The 16,665-nt window shown below is 42.1% G+C and overlaps 2 protein-coding genes across 8 annotated transcripts in view; one reads left to right on the plus strand and one right to left on the minus strand.

Annotated features, from left to right (window-relative positions):
- SPMIP2 (sperm microtubule inner protein 2) overlaps positions 1-12,460 on the plus strand; it is a 41,464-nt gene extending 29,004 nt beyond the window's left edge. The window contains exons 5-6 of one of the 4 annotated variants that reach the window (XM_081021799.1): positions 1,449-1,509; positions 12,338-12,460. In XM_081021799.1, coding sequence (XP_080877925.1) covers positions 1,449-1,509; positions 12,338-12,339 — 63 coding nt within the window. In that variant the 3' untranslated portion in view covers positions 12,340-12,460. Of the gene's footprint in view, positions 1-1,448; positions 1,510-1,739; positions 2,008-2,785; positions 3,090-6,705; positions 7,777-12,337 lie in introns of those variants that run through there. The other 3 variants (XM_081021800.1, XM_081021797.1, XM_081021798.1) reach the window with 3 other exon arrangements.
- The window catches only part of FNIP2 (folliculin interacting protein 2), a 41,889-nt gene continuing 28,445 nt past the window's right edge, over positions 3,222-16,665 (minus strand). For all 4 annotated transcript variants that reach the window (XM_081021692.1, XM_081021694.1, XM_081021691.1 and 1 more), the window contains 8 exons: positions 16,096-16,184; positions 13,982-14,128; positions 13,711-13,880; positions 11,370-12,540; positions 10,078-10,234; positions 8,533-8,733; positions 7,783-7,898; positions 3,222-3,500 (listed from right to left, as the gene is read on the minus strand). In XM_081021692.1, the coding sequence (XP_080877818.1) occupies positions 3,422-3,500; positions 7,783-7,898; positions 8,533-8,733; positions 10,078-10,234; positions 11,370-12,540; positions 13,711-13,880; positions 13,982-14,128; positions 16,096-16,184 (2,130 nt within the window). In that variant the 3' untranslated portion in view covers positions 3,222-3,421. The remainder of the gene's footprint in view (positions 3,501-7,782; positions 7,899-8,532; positions 8,734-10,077; positions 10,235-11,369; positions 12,541-13,710; positions 13,881-13,981; positions 14,129-16,095; positions 16,185-16,665) is intronic.

The raw sequence follows: 16,665 nt of genomic DNA on the forward strand, positions 1-16,665 counted from the left end.
GAAGCACTATTTCTGGGTTAGCGGAGTCTGTAATCTGAAGAATATGTAACCTGAAGCATATGTAACCCGAGGTACCACTGTACTCCCATTTGTTAGACATTAGTAAAGTGTGAAGACCCCTCTGCAAAATTTTGCTAAACATCTGAGACTATGAACTCCTGATTATAATATTTCGAACTGTTTCTTTTGGTTTTGAATATGTGTATCAGTAAAGACAATATTGTCAAAGAGAGATTTATGCAATCCACTAATGAAGTGGTTTTCTACAATTTATTGCACCAATGCCACAAAGAAATTGACAAATGATACTGTACATTTACAGCCCAAATTAAGAAGTTTCCACAGTTTGACATTAGAATCCAGTCAATAAAAAAAACCCCAAACACTATTTGCTTTTCTCTCTCTGAACACAAACTTGCAGCGACACACACCCACACCCTTCTCCTAGTACGGCATATGTTACTTCATCTGTTCCAGGTAACATGCTTTATTATATAAGCTTGCTACACTTAAAATATGGTCCATATGAATCAGAAGAAGTTTGCTCCTGCTTAGGAAACAAAGAAGTAGACATGTTTGGAGGAGAGGACAGCAGAATACTATTAATACCGCATGAAAAATAAAAAGTTTTGGAATCTTGAAGATTTCAGACAAGATTCCTTTCTCATTGCCACTTTCAGTGTTTCTCAGGTACATTCACATTACTTTAAAAACTATTAAAAATATCAGAACTAAAGCATGCTTATGATAAAAGGGTAGCCATTGCAGTGCATCACCAGTGCAGTTTTTGCCCTCTCAAACGCTACAGCACAATCTTTCAGAAAATTCATGACATGTACAACTTTTAAGTTGCCCCCTACTGGCAGCTTAATTCTGTCAACTGAGGTAGTTTTTTTAAAAACGGAAGGATAAAACACATTATTTTTTCCTTAGATATAGAATGAAGCTACTTTTTCTAAAATGATACAATTGTTAAAGATCTGCATGGTTCTTTTAAAGGGGAAAAAGTATATTATTTTATTCTGAGATAAAAGCAAGGGTTGTTAATTAATTTGATTCCTTGACCATAATTTAAGTACAAGGAGGGTATCTTTAACCCTTGCCTTTGTGGTCTTCTCTGTCAAAAACTGGGCTTCATTCATTTGGAAGGGAAGGTTTCAGAGGAAAATTGATTTTTTGAGTTAATTTGCAATAGAAAGAAAGGCAGGGAACAGAATAATGCTGCTATGGATAACTACTAGCTTCTAAAACAGGAATGACCGTATGATTAAGTGTTGTCATGAAAGTATTGGCAGGGATGAATAAGCAATGAGACAAAATGGAAAATCTGACAAGCCCCAGAAAAAGAAAATTATTAAATCGGTATTTGGACAAACATTGCATCCAATTGCCAACACTGCTTGGGTCAGTTGCCAAATATGACAAAACTTCTTTCTACTTCCATTTAGCACTTTCAGTCCAACATGGGAGATTGCAGAATGTGCCAACCGGGAGTCTTTCAAAAAAATTGTAAGTAGTTTTTGCTTTCTTACTCTAATTTCACACAGTCACCTGCAGAACTTGGAAGTTAAAATGAAGTCACAAGATTTATACTGAACCTTCTAAGAAAGCCCTAGGTATAGGGTTTGAAACCAAGACGAATATGGTCCTATGTGTACAGTTGTATAGCAACATAGAAAATTGAAAGAGAGCTCGTGTTACTAACTTCCCATTTAAAACCACATACATTTCTCTTTTAGAATTAAGACATACAAGAGAGGAAGGCACCAAGAGGCTAGTGCAAAACGTTCTGTGGGATTGCTTCAGACACTTGAGAATTATCATAATGAATAGCTGTCACTGTTACCATGACCACCTTCCCCTCGCGATATCCTCTCTGAGATTTCTTCTGCATGTTTCATCCGTCTACTTAAAGAAGTCGATCCTGCTTCTGCAGTGTGCTGAAGAGAGATCTCTTATTCATGGGACAACAGATAAGAGTTTATGTTTTAAAACAAGCTATCCAGAGATGATGCTAATGGGTGCTTTTAATGCTAGTCCTACACAAAGTAGACTCAGTGAAATGAACACAGTTTCATTCATTTCAGTGTTTCTAATCCAAGCAGGACTAGGATGGATACAAACAGTGGCGTAGCGTGGGGGGTGCCAGGGGGGCCGGCCGCACCGGGCGCAACATCTGGGGGGGCGCGCTCGCTGCCTCCGGAGTCGCCGAAGAGCCTCGGGCGCAGGCTGTAGCAGAGCCCCATGTCTCGTGGAACCGACGAGCTGTGCGCGCGCCCGGGCTGAAGGCGTCCGGCAGGCAGCGGCTCTCAGCCCCGCGCGTCAGGGCCGCGGAGGACGTGCCAGGCAGCCCCTCCTCACAGCCCCGCCTCCGCTGCTGCTGCTGCAGCAGCTGCTGGGCCATGTTGCATTTTCCTCGCCTCTCTGCCCCCCTCCTCCTCCGGGCAAGCGGCGTGGTTTGGGCGGCAGCGCCAGCAGCAACTCGACTCAGATCGGCAGGTTAGGGGTGGGGGGGCGCAAATTACTTGCCTTGCCCCGGGTTAGGGGGCGCAAATTACTTGCCTTGCCCCGGGTGCTGACAACTCACGCTACGCCGCTGGATACAAACCTATGTCCATTATCATATCGGTTCTTAAGGTTCAAACACGAGCTTTTTTGAGCTGGTTGTACATATGTTAGGATGCTCAACCTGTAAGACCAGAAAACTGGAAATTCAAGATGTGGCATTTGCAACAAGGTAAGTTTGCAGTGGAGATTACTACTACTTTATCCCATTTTCATCTAGCTGTGATGCAGGATCCAAAACTTCCGTCTCCGCCAAGAACAACCAAAAACAACACTGCCGCTCTCGTGCTGCTTCGTCCATTTTAAGAGCCAATCAGCCACACAACAAGATTGTGGTAGCTGACTTCCAACTTCTTGTTCCATGGAGGTTTGATGAGCTAACAAAAGAGAATGGGCATGCATACGTACTCCAATTCATCACCTTGTCCATCCAAACACAGGAATGCTTCTGTGCATACAGATTTGATTACTGCTCCCCATTTGGGTGGGTGGGAAATCAGAACAAGACAACAATAGTAAGGAAACCATACTTAGAGTTGTTTTTTGTTTGGCTGAAAACTATGTGTAAGTAGGGAATCCTCCAATAGTGTTTAATTCTTTTGTCCATTAAAATACAAGGATGCATTCTTGATTAGTTTACTTCAAAAACAGTATAAAAACCCTGAATGTCTTTTATATTATGTAAACTGAAATTCCGCTGGTAAGCGTCCAAACAAAATGCAGAAGAGGAAAAGTGACAGAATGAACTGTCACCTGTGGTCCTCTGTTCCCCCATCTCTTCATCTTTGCTCTCTTCTGCACACACGCATCCCATCTGCTTTACTCTGCTAGGGAGTTGTGACTTCAAGTTTTCAGCTTAGAGGAGTATCTGAGCAACATACGGAGAATGAGTACTCGCTATAGCAGCCAACAGTGGCAAATCGTTGGATTCAATCCTAGAAATTAAAAAAGGGATGTTTTTCAATATGTAAATTATAGCAGAGAATTGAAGTATCTAATTAAAAGCATTTCTGAACCACTTAATATTTAGAAATCTCTAATGAGATGCTAAAATACAACATAAAAACCAGAGATGTAACATAAAAGCAGATAAAGACAGTAATAACAGGGTCCAGTTTTATAGGTCATGGAAAGCCTGGGCAAAAAGATGTCTCTAAGATGTCTGTGGCAACTGTCAGAGGAAAGAGCATCCACAATGCAATGAAGAAACATGCCTGTTTTACCCTGTGTTATTCTGTAGCAAAATTTCTCCAGATGATCAAGTGAATTTAAAAGTCTATAGAGGGACAGGTAATAATAATAAAATAATAAATTTTTATTTATACCTCACCCTTCCCGGTTCAAAAACCAGGCTCAGGGCAGCTAACAACAAATTTAAAACACTTAATTATAAAAGCAGCATAAAATACAGTATAAAAACATGAATAACAATAAATTCAAAAATCAAAAATCAATTAGATAATCTCCCCAGGGCTAGCTGGCTGAATTGGTACTACTTGGGCCAGTGAGGAGGCCAGGGGAGAATTAGCTGTGGGGTCTCAGAGCGGGTGATCTTCATAAAAGGGGAGGGGGAGGGAAGAGAAGGGAAATAAAAGATCAGGCTGAATTCAAATTAAACGCCAGGCGGAATAGCTCCGTCTTACAGGCCTGACGGAAGGAGGTTAAATCCTGAAGGGCTGTAGTCTCATGGGACTGAGCATTCCACCAGGCCGGAGCCATCACTGAAAAGGCCCTGGCCCTGGTGGAGGATAGTCTGACTTCCTTAGGGCCCGGGACCTCTAAACTATGGTTATTCATGGACCTTAAGGTCCTCTGCGGGGCACACCAGGAGAGGCGGTCCCGTAGATACGAGGGCCCTAAGCCACAAGGTGGGCTTGCAGGTAACCTGGTGCCAAATTGTTTAGGGCTTTACATGGTGGTTGATTGGAAGCCAGTACAGTTCCTTCAGCGGAGGTGTAATATGCGCACATCAAGGTGCTCCACTCAAACACCTGTTTGCAGCATGCTGCAGCTTCCAGACCAGTTTCAATATGGTCAGGGTAGGAGGAGGGACAGAAAAGACATGCTGGTGAATGGTCATATTTGAGAAACTAAGGCCACAGTCCTATACTCACTTCCTCAGCAAGAAGGGGCTGCCTTTGAAGATGACTTGGAAACTTCAACTGGTCCAAAAGCCTATTGTAGCAGTATGTTTGATTATTTTTATTTTTGTATTTTGTCTTTAGTTTAAAAATTATTAAAGTGTCATTAAAAAAGTTAATTCTACCCTGCTCCGCATCACATTTCCATTTCCAAGTTGATGAGCCAAGTAGCACATGATATTCTCAGGAATCACCCTACCAGCAAGAGGAGAAAATACTGTTTTCCCAAAAGTCGCTTAGACTTTTCTTGAATGACTTTGGCAAAGGAGCAAAATGAATCTAAAGAAAGACAAGGTTGGGGGCAGGGAAAATCGATGCTTATGCGCAGCCAAGCAACTGTATGGATTAGGGAGGGTCTCGTGAGAGCAGATATGGATTACATAGCAAAAGCGGAGGTTGTAGTGATAGATGGCCCGGTAACAAGACCCAGCGCTCTAGCAACACAAACCTGCAAAAAGGCCCCGAAACAAGGTTAAATGTTCTAATTCTATTATTCAGCGTGCTTTTAGGAAGGCCATTTGGTGAATGTCTCTGATTCAGGTACAGTAACAGAGAGATGGGAAAGTTCAGCACTTCCCTGCTCTATAGACTAAAACAAAAACATTTCCTGAACTAAGGACTGAATTATTTGACGCTTTAATCATATACTTTTTAAGAAGTGCTTTTTTAAAAGCATTAGACGGCAAACTAAACAGTGCTGCTTCTCATGAACCTCCTTATTTATTGTAAATAATGGACAGTGCTTTATAGACTAAAAACAACAACCCTTCAATGTTATAAAACTGGGACAGCTTACTACAGAGTGATTTTATCTTTATACTCACCACACAGTAGCCTTCAGACATAGATATAGATATGGTCTCCTTCCTCTATATTTGATTTTAACTTACTTGCATTCCTTACATGCTTTACCAAATACATTATTATTTATAAGATAACCTTATGGCAGAAAACTGTTCAAAGGGCAGCTTTTGGGGGGGGGGACTGCTGTAAATAACCCATACCAATGGATAAATATATAAGCATTGAGAAAACTATGAAAGAACCATAAACTCACAATGGAATGAAAGCATATCTTACTTTTCTACAAAGGGAAGACTGTACACAGCCATTGCACAGGAGAGCATTCCAAAAGTTTGGAACTATGAGAGAAAAGGCTCTTCTTCTAGTAAGTTGACCTTAATTCTCTAAGGAGAGATGGGGAACCTGTGACACCTTCAGATATTGTAGGAACTCCCACCAGCAAGCCCATGAACAGGGACAAGGGTAGAGGAGATATTCTTTCAGTGAACATTTTTAAGTGAACCAACCCAATTTGCCACCTCCTTAATACATAAATAGGATCATAAATATCATTCAGAATGAACGCTTTCCCAAATTTTGTGATACATCTCATGGTTCAAAATATGTACCGTGCTGTGCAAAACACATGCACATTTTAAGATAAAATAACTTTAGAAATGCATATATTGCAATTAAATATGAATTTAAATAAAATTCTTGCACACTTTTAAGAAATTGCTATTAATGCAAAAACGAAACTGAACAGATTTATGAGCACACATACACATGAAATGGACACGGATTGAAAGAGACTGATACAACTCCTATCTTCTCTGACTAGGAATGAATATAGCACAAAACACTGGGAGGGCCCTAGAGACAGGAGATCAGAGTAGGACTCATTGTAGTTCTTAAGGTTCCTGGAGGGGTTTACACAGGAAAAGGCATTCTTTAAGATACTTGTGACACAGATCATGTAGCGATCACAACCAGCCTGCTGAATTGGGTTCAGAAACATACCAGTAACCAATGTGGATATTTAAGTACCAATGTAAATCTTTTAGCTACTTATACCATAAGACAGGCAGCAGCATTCTGCAACCAGCTGTAATTTCTGAATCGTCTCCAAGGACAGTTCCATGTACAGCACATTACAGTAATTTAGTCTGGCAGTCAACAAGACCTAAATTATGTAGCTGGGTCTCTTATCTTTCAGGAGTTGGCACAGTTGCTGAACTAAGCTGGTAAAGAAAGGCACTCCTGGATGCAGCACCACCTGAGAATCTATGAGCAATTGGAATTAAATTGCGGCCAAGTTTTTGCCCACACTATCGCTCTCAAGGTTCCTCTTTGCAAGGTTGAGAAGGGGCAACTCTGAACATCACACAGCATTCTAATTTGCATGGAATGCTCCAGCCCATGGCCACTAAGTGACAACCTATATCCCAGGTCTTTTGCACAGCTAGGTGCAGAACAGTAGGATCTCCAATAATACCTGAATGAGTCGCTTCTCATCTGACAGTTTTTAGTAACCCTCAGAGGGTGGGTTTAAATACCCCCCCATCTCAGGAATGCACTTAGAGCAGTGCTAAAGATTCTCCCCCCCACCCTTTTATTTTATTTTTGAGCTGTTCAGAAAGGAAGGTTCCATGGCTTGAAGTCAAGAATATATTATCCAATTAAGATTACAGCCATGCCATCATCTCACAGCATGTTTCATAGGAGACATCCCGTTCCATCTCGACATAGGTTACTGAATTCTTTCCTAACCCATTCCACACAAACCACTAAAGTGACTTGAACAGAACTTTCATCTACAGTGCTTATGCAAAACATGGTGCTGACCAAAATAAGACTTTCTACCATTGCCCCTCCTCCTTGCCCTCCTCCATTTACTTTTTAAATGTATTGACGCGACTGTTAATGCAGCAGAAACAGCACTTGCTGTCCCTCTGCCTGAAAAAAGGGGTCCTTCTTCAGGGTGAGGCATTCTGGGTGAGGTGGCCCAAGAGGCGCCTGCCTGTGCTGCCGACACTTTTCTATAACTTCCATTTTGTTCAGAACGTGAAGGAAGGACAAGAAATAATTCTATTTTCCTACATTTAACAGCTCGGTTCGATTTCCAGATGGCTCAGTGGAACACACACAAGCTACACTTCACACTTCGGCATGTCTTTCACAGAAAATGTGACAATGGAATAAACAGTAGTATCCTGAATATTCAGTGCATGGTGGGGGTGGAAAAACTAAAAAAACAACAACTTTAAAAAGGAACTCCAGCATCAACACTCACCCCAATACTACTCCAAGTTCTTTCACATGGACTCTCGTTTGGCCTCGCAAATATTTAGACAGCATCGTGCTTTTGAGGTACATTTCCTGTAGCCGATCCTCAAGATGCATAATGCACTGTAGAAAGACATGAAACCCCACAGTGATCCAATCCAATAGAATAAGAGGGCAAAGCCATGCCACACACAAATGCATCAACCGTGAACTGATCCTTCCTGGGGCCAGACCCAAGTTCTGCTTAGTTCAGCACCTCTATGATTAGGCTGATAGTGTCTAGCCAGTCTGGACCCGCCATAGGGTAACTGCTATAGTTGCCCCTAAGAATCGGGGTGTTGCATTGCTAATAATCAGGAATGCCAGAAATGGTATGTGGTGTTCAGCATCCTCCCCGCTCTAGTCTGATGGGAGGTACAAAAACAGAATGCAAGCAACTCACTTTTGCTTTGGGCCTTCAGATCACAGGGAATAAAGGATGCAAACATGGCCTGCCAGCGGACAGAAACAAGTCTGCACCAAAGAAGAAAGGCTCCTAAAGAGCAGTAGTTAATTCTCTAAGAGCTACCAAAGAGGAGAATTCCTAGACTATTCAGTTATGCTGGGGGGTGGGGCGCTATTTCCACTATGCAGTCTTCCTTCAAGGTCTGAAAGAAGTCAGTGTTGTGGTCTATGGAATGCAAAAACTGGCTGCACATCACACTTTCCCTGTTAATCAATTCCTTCTGCAGGCAATCATTTGTAAACGCGGACTTACAAAGTCAGCAGGAAGGTTAAGTTTGTAAAGCTGTAAAATGGATTGTAATAAAGACGACACTTGGCTGGAGACCAGGACATCCTTGCCCAACTTCATGCTGTCGGTTATCTTTCTTTGGCTTGTGGCCACCTGTACTGTCCATTTATCTGTATCTGCAATAATGCAAACAGCTTCTGCTATGGGCTCATCTAGTACTGGATGCTGTAAAAAGGGAAAAGAAAGTAAACAGAACTGTTTGAAACTGCTGTCTACCTTTTAGATAGATAGATAGATAGATAGATCTCTATCTATCTCACATACATATATTCAATTTACAAATTGAAAGTTTACATTCAGCATAGTTTACTGCAATCTCTAATGACAAATGGCTAGTAGCATTTGTTCTTCTTAATAGAATATGTTTGTGGCCTACTGAAATAATAAATTTGGATGGCATTGATCAAGTGATATATGTAAACTATTGTCAAATATTGAATTAATTGAAAAAAGGTTTTGGCTTCTTAATATATTTTTTTTATGCAATAGCCTTTTCAGACAAAAAAAGTTTCTTATCCTAGCAATCATGTCCACAAAAACCCTGTTAATTTCAGGGCAGAGATTAGGTGCACATATGGACAGGACTCCCTCCATTTAAATAAATAGGTGGTCCCATGTATGCAAAAGCTCAGAATGGACATCAGAGTATGTACACAGTTTTTGTTCAAGGCAAACAGGCACAATGTGGAAGATGTACTATACATTTTGGGGGCATAACTGATTGGTAGAATGGCTGTCTTGCACTCTGAAGGTTTTGTGTACAGCACCTGGCATTTCCAGTTTTAAAAAAAGTTCAGGTAGGTGATGGCAGAGACCTCTAATGAGCCACTGCTAGGTAGGGTAGGCAAGTACCAGGCTTGATGGATAAATAATCTTGACTTGGTATAAGGCAACTTTCTATGCTTAACCGTCAATGATATTAAAAGGATTCTGTGTGGCAAGATCCAAATGGAACAGCCTAGCACCGCAATACCTCAAGGACTGCCTCTCTCCATCTGAACCTACCCAGACCCTGAGATCACCCTTTCTTTGTGTGTCTCCTCCATGAGGGGTCCAGCAGGTAGCAAACTAAGGTATATCTAAATCCAGTATTTGTTTCCAGTTAGAGGTCAGCTGTGCACTTCTAGAAGCCCCAAAGCAGGCCATAATGATTACAACCTTCCCCTGTTTGTTCAGGGCATTTGGTACCCTGCCTTTAGAGAGACAGGTTCTATTTTAGCTGCAATGAATAGTAGCCATTTGTGGAATTGGTCTAACCCTTTTAAAGGCCACTTAAGTGAGTGGTCATTAATGCATCTTGCAACAGTGAGGTCCAAAATTTAAATCAGAATTCTATTAATAGAAGGAAAATATAGATCAGGGTGCTCCCCCGCACTTTCCATTTTCTCTCTGGCGTACTGCCAGATCTGATCCACCTACAACTATCCCACTTTTACATTTCCTACTGCCAGCACTTGGCCTTCTATGTCTTGCTGCAAGAAAGAGGCTCAGAAGTATGTCCAGACTTACATTCACTGCATGACTCAATTCAGCTGATAGGCATTGCTTGAGCTGCTCATCGTTACTGATTCCATGCAACACCAGGTCAGGCATATAGGAGGCACAATAGCCACCGAGAAGGGACCTTCCAAAATGCTTTACGCTTTGATTGCTGATTGTGTTGGATCTGAAACAGAGGAATTGGTTGCACGCTTAGTACTCAGCCATTTCTAAGGCCAGTTTGTGAAAAGCTATTGAAATAAAGTGGATTTATTTCAGTAAGATTGGCAGATTGCAATGCTATGCAAATGATGACACTGCCTTCTTTGCTTGCAAGATTACAGCTCATGATCAAAAATGAGCATGGAAAAAGTTACTATCATTCTCAGCTCTGAATCACACAGTCAGTCCACGGTTCCCAAACTTTGTCTGTACCACAAAATATTTTCCCCAGCAGGAGCCTCAGTTATGGAACTTTGACACGACGATCCGATTATTTGATGATTGCCTCATTTATTTATAACATTTCTTACCTGCCCTTTACCACACAATTAAGATACTAGATGCACCTCTGTGGGACGGTGGTCCACATTTTAGAGGCTGCCATTCCCCACACTTCTGAGGGTTGCAGGACTACCAAGAGAGACCACTCTTTGCTAATCTTAACACGCAGCAAGAATGGAGGCAATTAGGGCTTTAAACACTGATGTAAGCATTTTGAAACCATTCATCTGATCATTATCTCTTACCATCTCATAAACGTGAACCTAATGAGTTATCCAAACTGACAGCTAGGCAAAGCTGGTTAAAATGAGTTACATACTTGTTAACTTTTAAATTGGATCACTTGTGCTCTGTTGTAGCCGAGTTCACAAAAACCACCTGTTTGTAAAGACTGAAAGGCTGCATAATGTAGCATGTGAAGTAGACACTTGCCCATGAAGGCTCATGCTAGTCTAAGACTTTGCTGTTTTCACATATTGTAAAAAGAGAAAAACGGAGCTTTTTAGTCCATTGTACTAAATTGATAACAGTCTCTATTATTGTAAAACCTTAAAATTATGATGCAAGTATTATGCCTAAAATTAATAATGGGGGGGGGGAGGGGGAGAGCCCGATTTGCACTATACTAGGTTGTCTCGGCTTTCCCAGCATAGGGTCAATACTACTTTATAATGAAAACATTTGGTTTAAGTTGGTCTAAATATCAGACTAGAGGTTCCTTCTTCAGATTTTTCAAGAGCTATCTTAGAACAGTTAAAATAACAATGCAGCAAACCCTTGAGGAGTCACACCTTTAGAGCTGGTCATATTATTTTTACCTTGGCAAAGCAAGTTCTACTTTGGAAAGTTCTTCTGTCCTACTGTTGACAGAGCTCAGAGATTGCCCATCTGGAATATGTGGGCTACCTTCATCGTCGCTCTCTCCCAGGGCACTGTCAGAGCTCTCATTTCTAGGCATGTTCTCTTTGCTTCCAGCATCCCCACAGGGGACATCCTCCGTAACGGCCTGGCCAGATCTCTGCACATCAGCGGGACTTCCTGAATCACAGTCAAGAGAAACCCTTTCCAAGTTTTCACAGTGTGTGCTTTCAGCTTCCCCCAGTCTTCCTGGCTTTGCAGTTTTGACTTTGCTCTCAGAAGAGACAGGTGGATGGCATGACAACCGAAGCGCACTTGGTAGTCGCGTTTTACAAGCTTTCTGCCTAGCACGTGGTTTAAGACAGAAGTAAGATTTCTCCTGCTGGACTTGGGCAGTTGCATGCAGTGGACTTGACAGGATACACAGAGATTTGCTTTTGCTCCTCGGCATCCCTACAGTTTCATCCAGATCCTTTTGGGTGGGTTCTAAATCAGATACGGGTGACGGGGAGCTTCCAATTTGGAAGGTAACTCTTTCCAACTGAGGGTACCTCTGGCTAGCCCTCTCACTGCAAAACAGCTGTCCGGCTGCGTTACACTGGTTGTCGTCCTTCATTCCTGTTGTTAAATCCTCTAATTTTGCACACCCCCTGGATACACCTTCTGAACCAGCCACCGTTTTCCCCTTCTTAGCTTCCTCCACAAGTCCTTTGGAGGAGCCAGCTTTGGGCAAGCAAGAGGGCAGTTCAGAACTCTGTCCAGCATTTATTCCTTCATGCTCCTGCTTCAAGCAGGCAGGTTCAAAGCAGCTCTCTCCCACAGCAGCAGCGCTCCCGGTTCTCCGGGGCAAACTGGGAGATATGAGAGCAGGTTCGTTTCTAACAGTGACTACTACATAATCAGAATCCTCAACTTCTCCCTTTTCTAGAGCTGTCGAGATCTTGCCGCCACTCAGGGCTTGCTCTCCTCTGCCAACTTGCCCACTCCGGGTCAGATGATTCTCCTGCAGCTCAGAGCACCGTAAGAAATATGTAAGAATGTAGAGGATGCGTTGAACCAAATCTTTACGCTTTCCAACAATTACAGTCCTCGTCATCCTGACAGGTGAGCCTATAGCACCATACAAGTCACCTGGAAAAAGCATAAGGAAGAAAAATGGAGATTCGTACTGCCTTTTAACCCAGAAGGCCCTAAGAAAACAGGCCCACGTCCAGTCGAATTCAGTTTTATTTTGTGGTTTGTTTTTTTTAAAAAAGATCCATCTAGTTACAATATGTGCCGTGAAAGTTTGCACTGAGGAATCAAACATGATTATAATCATTGCTCTAGCCTAAGAGACAAATTAAAACTCAAGGGCACGATCCAGTTCAAGTTAAGCTATTTTACATTTCATTGATTTCAATAGGAGGAATTAAACACACATGGTTAATTTCCCATTGAAAATCAATGGGACCTAAAAGTGCTTACCACTGGCTAGATCATGCCCTCAAGTTTTATTTGTACTACATAATTAGTTATTTTTTGAAAAAGGGTTCTTCCCAAGTCATTAGCAGGCAGATCTTACTCGTCGGGCTAAAAATCAATTACAATTTCTGTGCCAAGAACACCTGAATTATGTGATCCCTATAAAAGCTAAATGGTGTACAATTTTTTATATCCTATCGCAGGAGAAATGCAGAAGTGTAAAATGAAATGATTTATGACAACCCATACTTTACAGGTCTGCAACAGATGAGAGTCAACAAAAACCAGTTATCGTTATAGAAATCGTGTTAGCAATTCACAAAACATGAAGCTCTATTAAAAAAACACACACACCACAAAATTTAGAGACTATTAAAGTGTAAGCTGCTCAACAAAACAAAAAATCTATTGCTCGCACCTTCACTTTATTACAAGTACCAGGAGAAGTAAGTCTGTAGCTTATGCGGTAAACACTAGAGGGCATCATCACGCTTTTTAAAAAAACAGCATCTCAACCACTGGCAACAGAATCCCTTAGACCTGACCAACATCTGGCTGCAAGGAGCAAGCTTTTATGCTGAATGAAGAGTTCACTATAGCTGACAAAATATGTGCATGTTCAAAGCATGATTTTGGTAAGTATAATAGAGCTATTTCAAAAATGTCTCCCCTGTGCAACCATACATCAAGCAGCTTTCTAATTATTCTCCATTTATTCCTCAGCCTAATATGACAAACGATTTTAAAATGCATGTGCACAAGGACATTTCTGTGCAGATTAAGTCTTATCCTATAAAAAAGATCGTCTTGGGTTTGTTTTTAAAGTTTCACACTGACCAAGCTGTGCCCAGAGCGGATTGTAAGGGTGGGATTTTGCCAGCATGTTCACAGACTGAGAGGCACGTTTCTCAGAGGAGGCCCTGATGGGAAGGTGGTCAATTGGCATCACTGTGGGGACCCAAGCCAGGTGATAGGTCAGCACTGCCGTCAAGAGAGCCGCTAAAAACCTGTGGAGAAAAGAGCCACAAACAAAATAAATATGGCGACAAACCTACAGTTCCTATGAAGGGGAGCAGAGCAAGCAAGCATATAGACAGCAACGACTTACTGGTTTTTGCTGGTCTGTTCTATCAAGATGGTGAATTCCTTGAGAAAGTGTTGGCACAACTGATTCTTTTCAGAAGCGCCGGACATCATGGTTAGCCATACAGGCTCTGCAATCCTTGGAACTGAATACAAATTCCAGATTGTAATTCTGTAAGAAAGGGGGGGGGGACCCAAAGAGAGATCTATTAGCTAAAACAGTATACACTGTTCAAAATGCAAAGCCTCTATCCCATAACAAAGAAGATGATCTCAAGCGTACAAAGCCAAACTATTAGTTCTGCTTCCCAGGCCCAGAAAATATGGGGTCAGCGACTGCTGACAGATTACTGCCCAGCAGTTTGAAGCATTCATTGTTGTACTGTTTGGGGCCGATTGGAATTGTAGTCCAAACAACTGGAGGGTGAAGGCTGGTTTATGTTGCAAACAATTCAAATCCTCTTTTATATAATTCCTCTCCACCCTCTCAGTCACGGACATGGCCTCAGTCAGGTGCCTAAATAATAAACTGAGATATGGCCAGGTGACCGAACCCACAGAGAACCCAGAGAGGTGTGAAATCCCGATCCAAATACTAATTCTTTTCAAACTTGATGATAGCTCCCCCTTATTTCACCACAGGCAACATTTTATATGCATCACAGCATAGGTTAATAGGTTGGCACGGACATACGTAATTAGCTATCTGTGATTGCTGGTAAAACATATCCTGGACATGATTTGAAAGTATTTATGGCCCAATTGCAAGACGATCAAACCTATCCATTCTTAAGGAAATCAGCCCTGAGTGCTCACTGGAAGGACAGATCCTGAAGCTGAGACTCCACTATTTTGGCCACCTCATGAGAAGAGAAGACTCCCTGGAAAAGACCCTGATGTTGGGAAAGATGGAGGGCACAAGGAGAAGGGGACGACAGAGGATGAGATGGTTGGATAGTGTTCTCGAAGCTACCAGCATGAGTTTGACCAAACTGCGGGAGGCAGTGAAAGACAGGAGTGCCTGGTGTGCTCTGGTCCATGGGGTCACGAAGAGTTAGACACGACTAAATGACTAAACAACAACAACATGGCCCAATTTCTAATCGTAGTGGCTACAGCTGGGAAAAGTTGTTCTCTGGGATGAAGCAAAAAGTTATAGGATAAATAATGCCAGGAGAAGAAGTGAGGTCAGAGGAGCATGCTTGCACCTGGCCGTCCATTTTGTATGTGTGTTTTTCCTCTTAAAACTTATTTCCTCCTCATCTTCTTCCTATGGTTTAAATCTCTCCCTGGTTTGGAGGCATGCGTGGCTCCAAGCAGTTTCCTAATCTTCTACCAGCACATTCCTTTTGTGATTGTGCTGATGGAGCTCCTACATCATTGGTCATCAGAGGTTTCTGCAGGACATCGGCTCTCACTCTCTCTTTGCAGGGAGCTTTGGTGTCCCCTGATACACTTTCCTGGGGGCCCACAGCACTGCAGCTGAAGTCATTCTTCAATTAACTTGCATAAATGACAGCCTCAAATGAATTGAAAATGTAGACCTTGCCTACACACACAGCAGAATGAAGTGGGAGCAAGGTGGCAAAGTAGACTGCTGACAGAGAATTGCATTTATGAACTTCAGTAGGTTTTTAAATACAGGGTTTAATGTGAAAGGAGCATATAGTGACGTATTTCACTCTGCTACCTCATTCTGCTTCATGTGCACTTCACTGCAGCCCTCTTTTGGAAAGTTAGGTGGCAGACTGCTGCAGGTAAAAATGGCAGTTTTTGAAACAATGGATGCAAATCCCATATGCTGGGATGTCTCACCACTGCTGCATTCCCCCTATTTCTCCATGGAAAAGCTAGAGAAGTGATTAAAGAGGCACCAGTTTTGGCTTTTTTTTTTTTTGTGTAGAGAAACAGAAAAAACATGTAGCCTCACTTTCTCCATCACCAGAGCCAACCTTTTTGTTTGATTGTTAAAGGTGAATCTGTGCCTTTGTACCTGCAAGGCATGTGTACCTGGGAAATAGAGGGAGACTAGTGCAACAGGAAAAAAGCTGCAATGAACTGGGCTCTGAATGGCGACCTGGATGCCCTTTATGGAGAAGTACAAATCTACCGCTTGCCTTCCATGGACCACTAACTTACCTGAATTCACCCAGGGCATCCATGACACGGCTGATGTACACTTGCACTCTTTGGCTTGTTTCTGCTATTTTTCTGCAGGTGATCATGGCCTTGGAGAGAAAGCAATCATAATAGGTTTTTTAAAAAAGAAAAGAAAAAGTTATTATTATTATGAATTCAAAGGTTTACTAAAAAACTTTGAAAAGTCAAGCACTGGAATCTAATGAATAGAGGAACAGCTCTAGTTCAGAGGTGAAGCATATGCATTGCGTGCAAAAGGTCCCAGTTTCAATTCTTGGTATCTCCAGATAGGGCGGGAACCACAATTCCCATCATCCCTGACCACTGGACATGCTGGCTTGCAATGATGGGGTTTGTAGTCCAACAGCATTTGGGGACTCAAGTCAGAGAAGGCTTCTTGATACTGATAAGAGAGATCAAGGAGCAATATGCCTGACGGTCTATGCATGAAGCATCTATCACATTTCATGGAAACCAGATAAAATGTATTTAAATAAAAAATTGGTTGCTGGGGGCAGGGGAAAGAGACAGGAATCAGTGCTGTAGATCATTTGCTCATTCTTCCCAAAG

Source organism: Podarcis pityusensis (genome assembly GCF_964106645.2).
Source record: "Podarcis pityusensis genome assembly, chromosome: 9".
NCBI lineage: Eukaryota > Metazoa > Chordata > Lepidosauria > Squamata > Lacertidae > Podarcis > Podarcis pityusensis.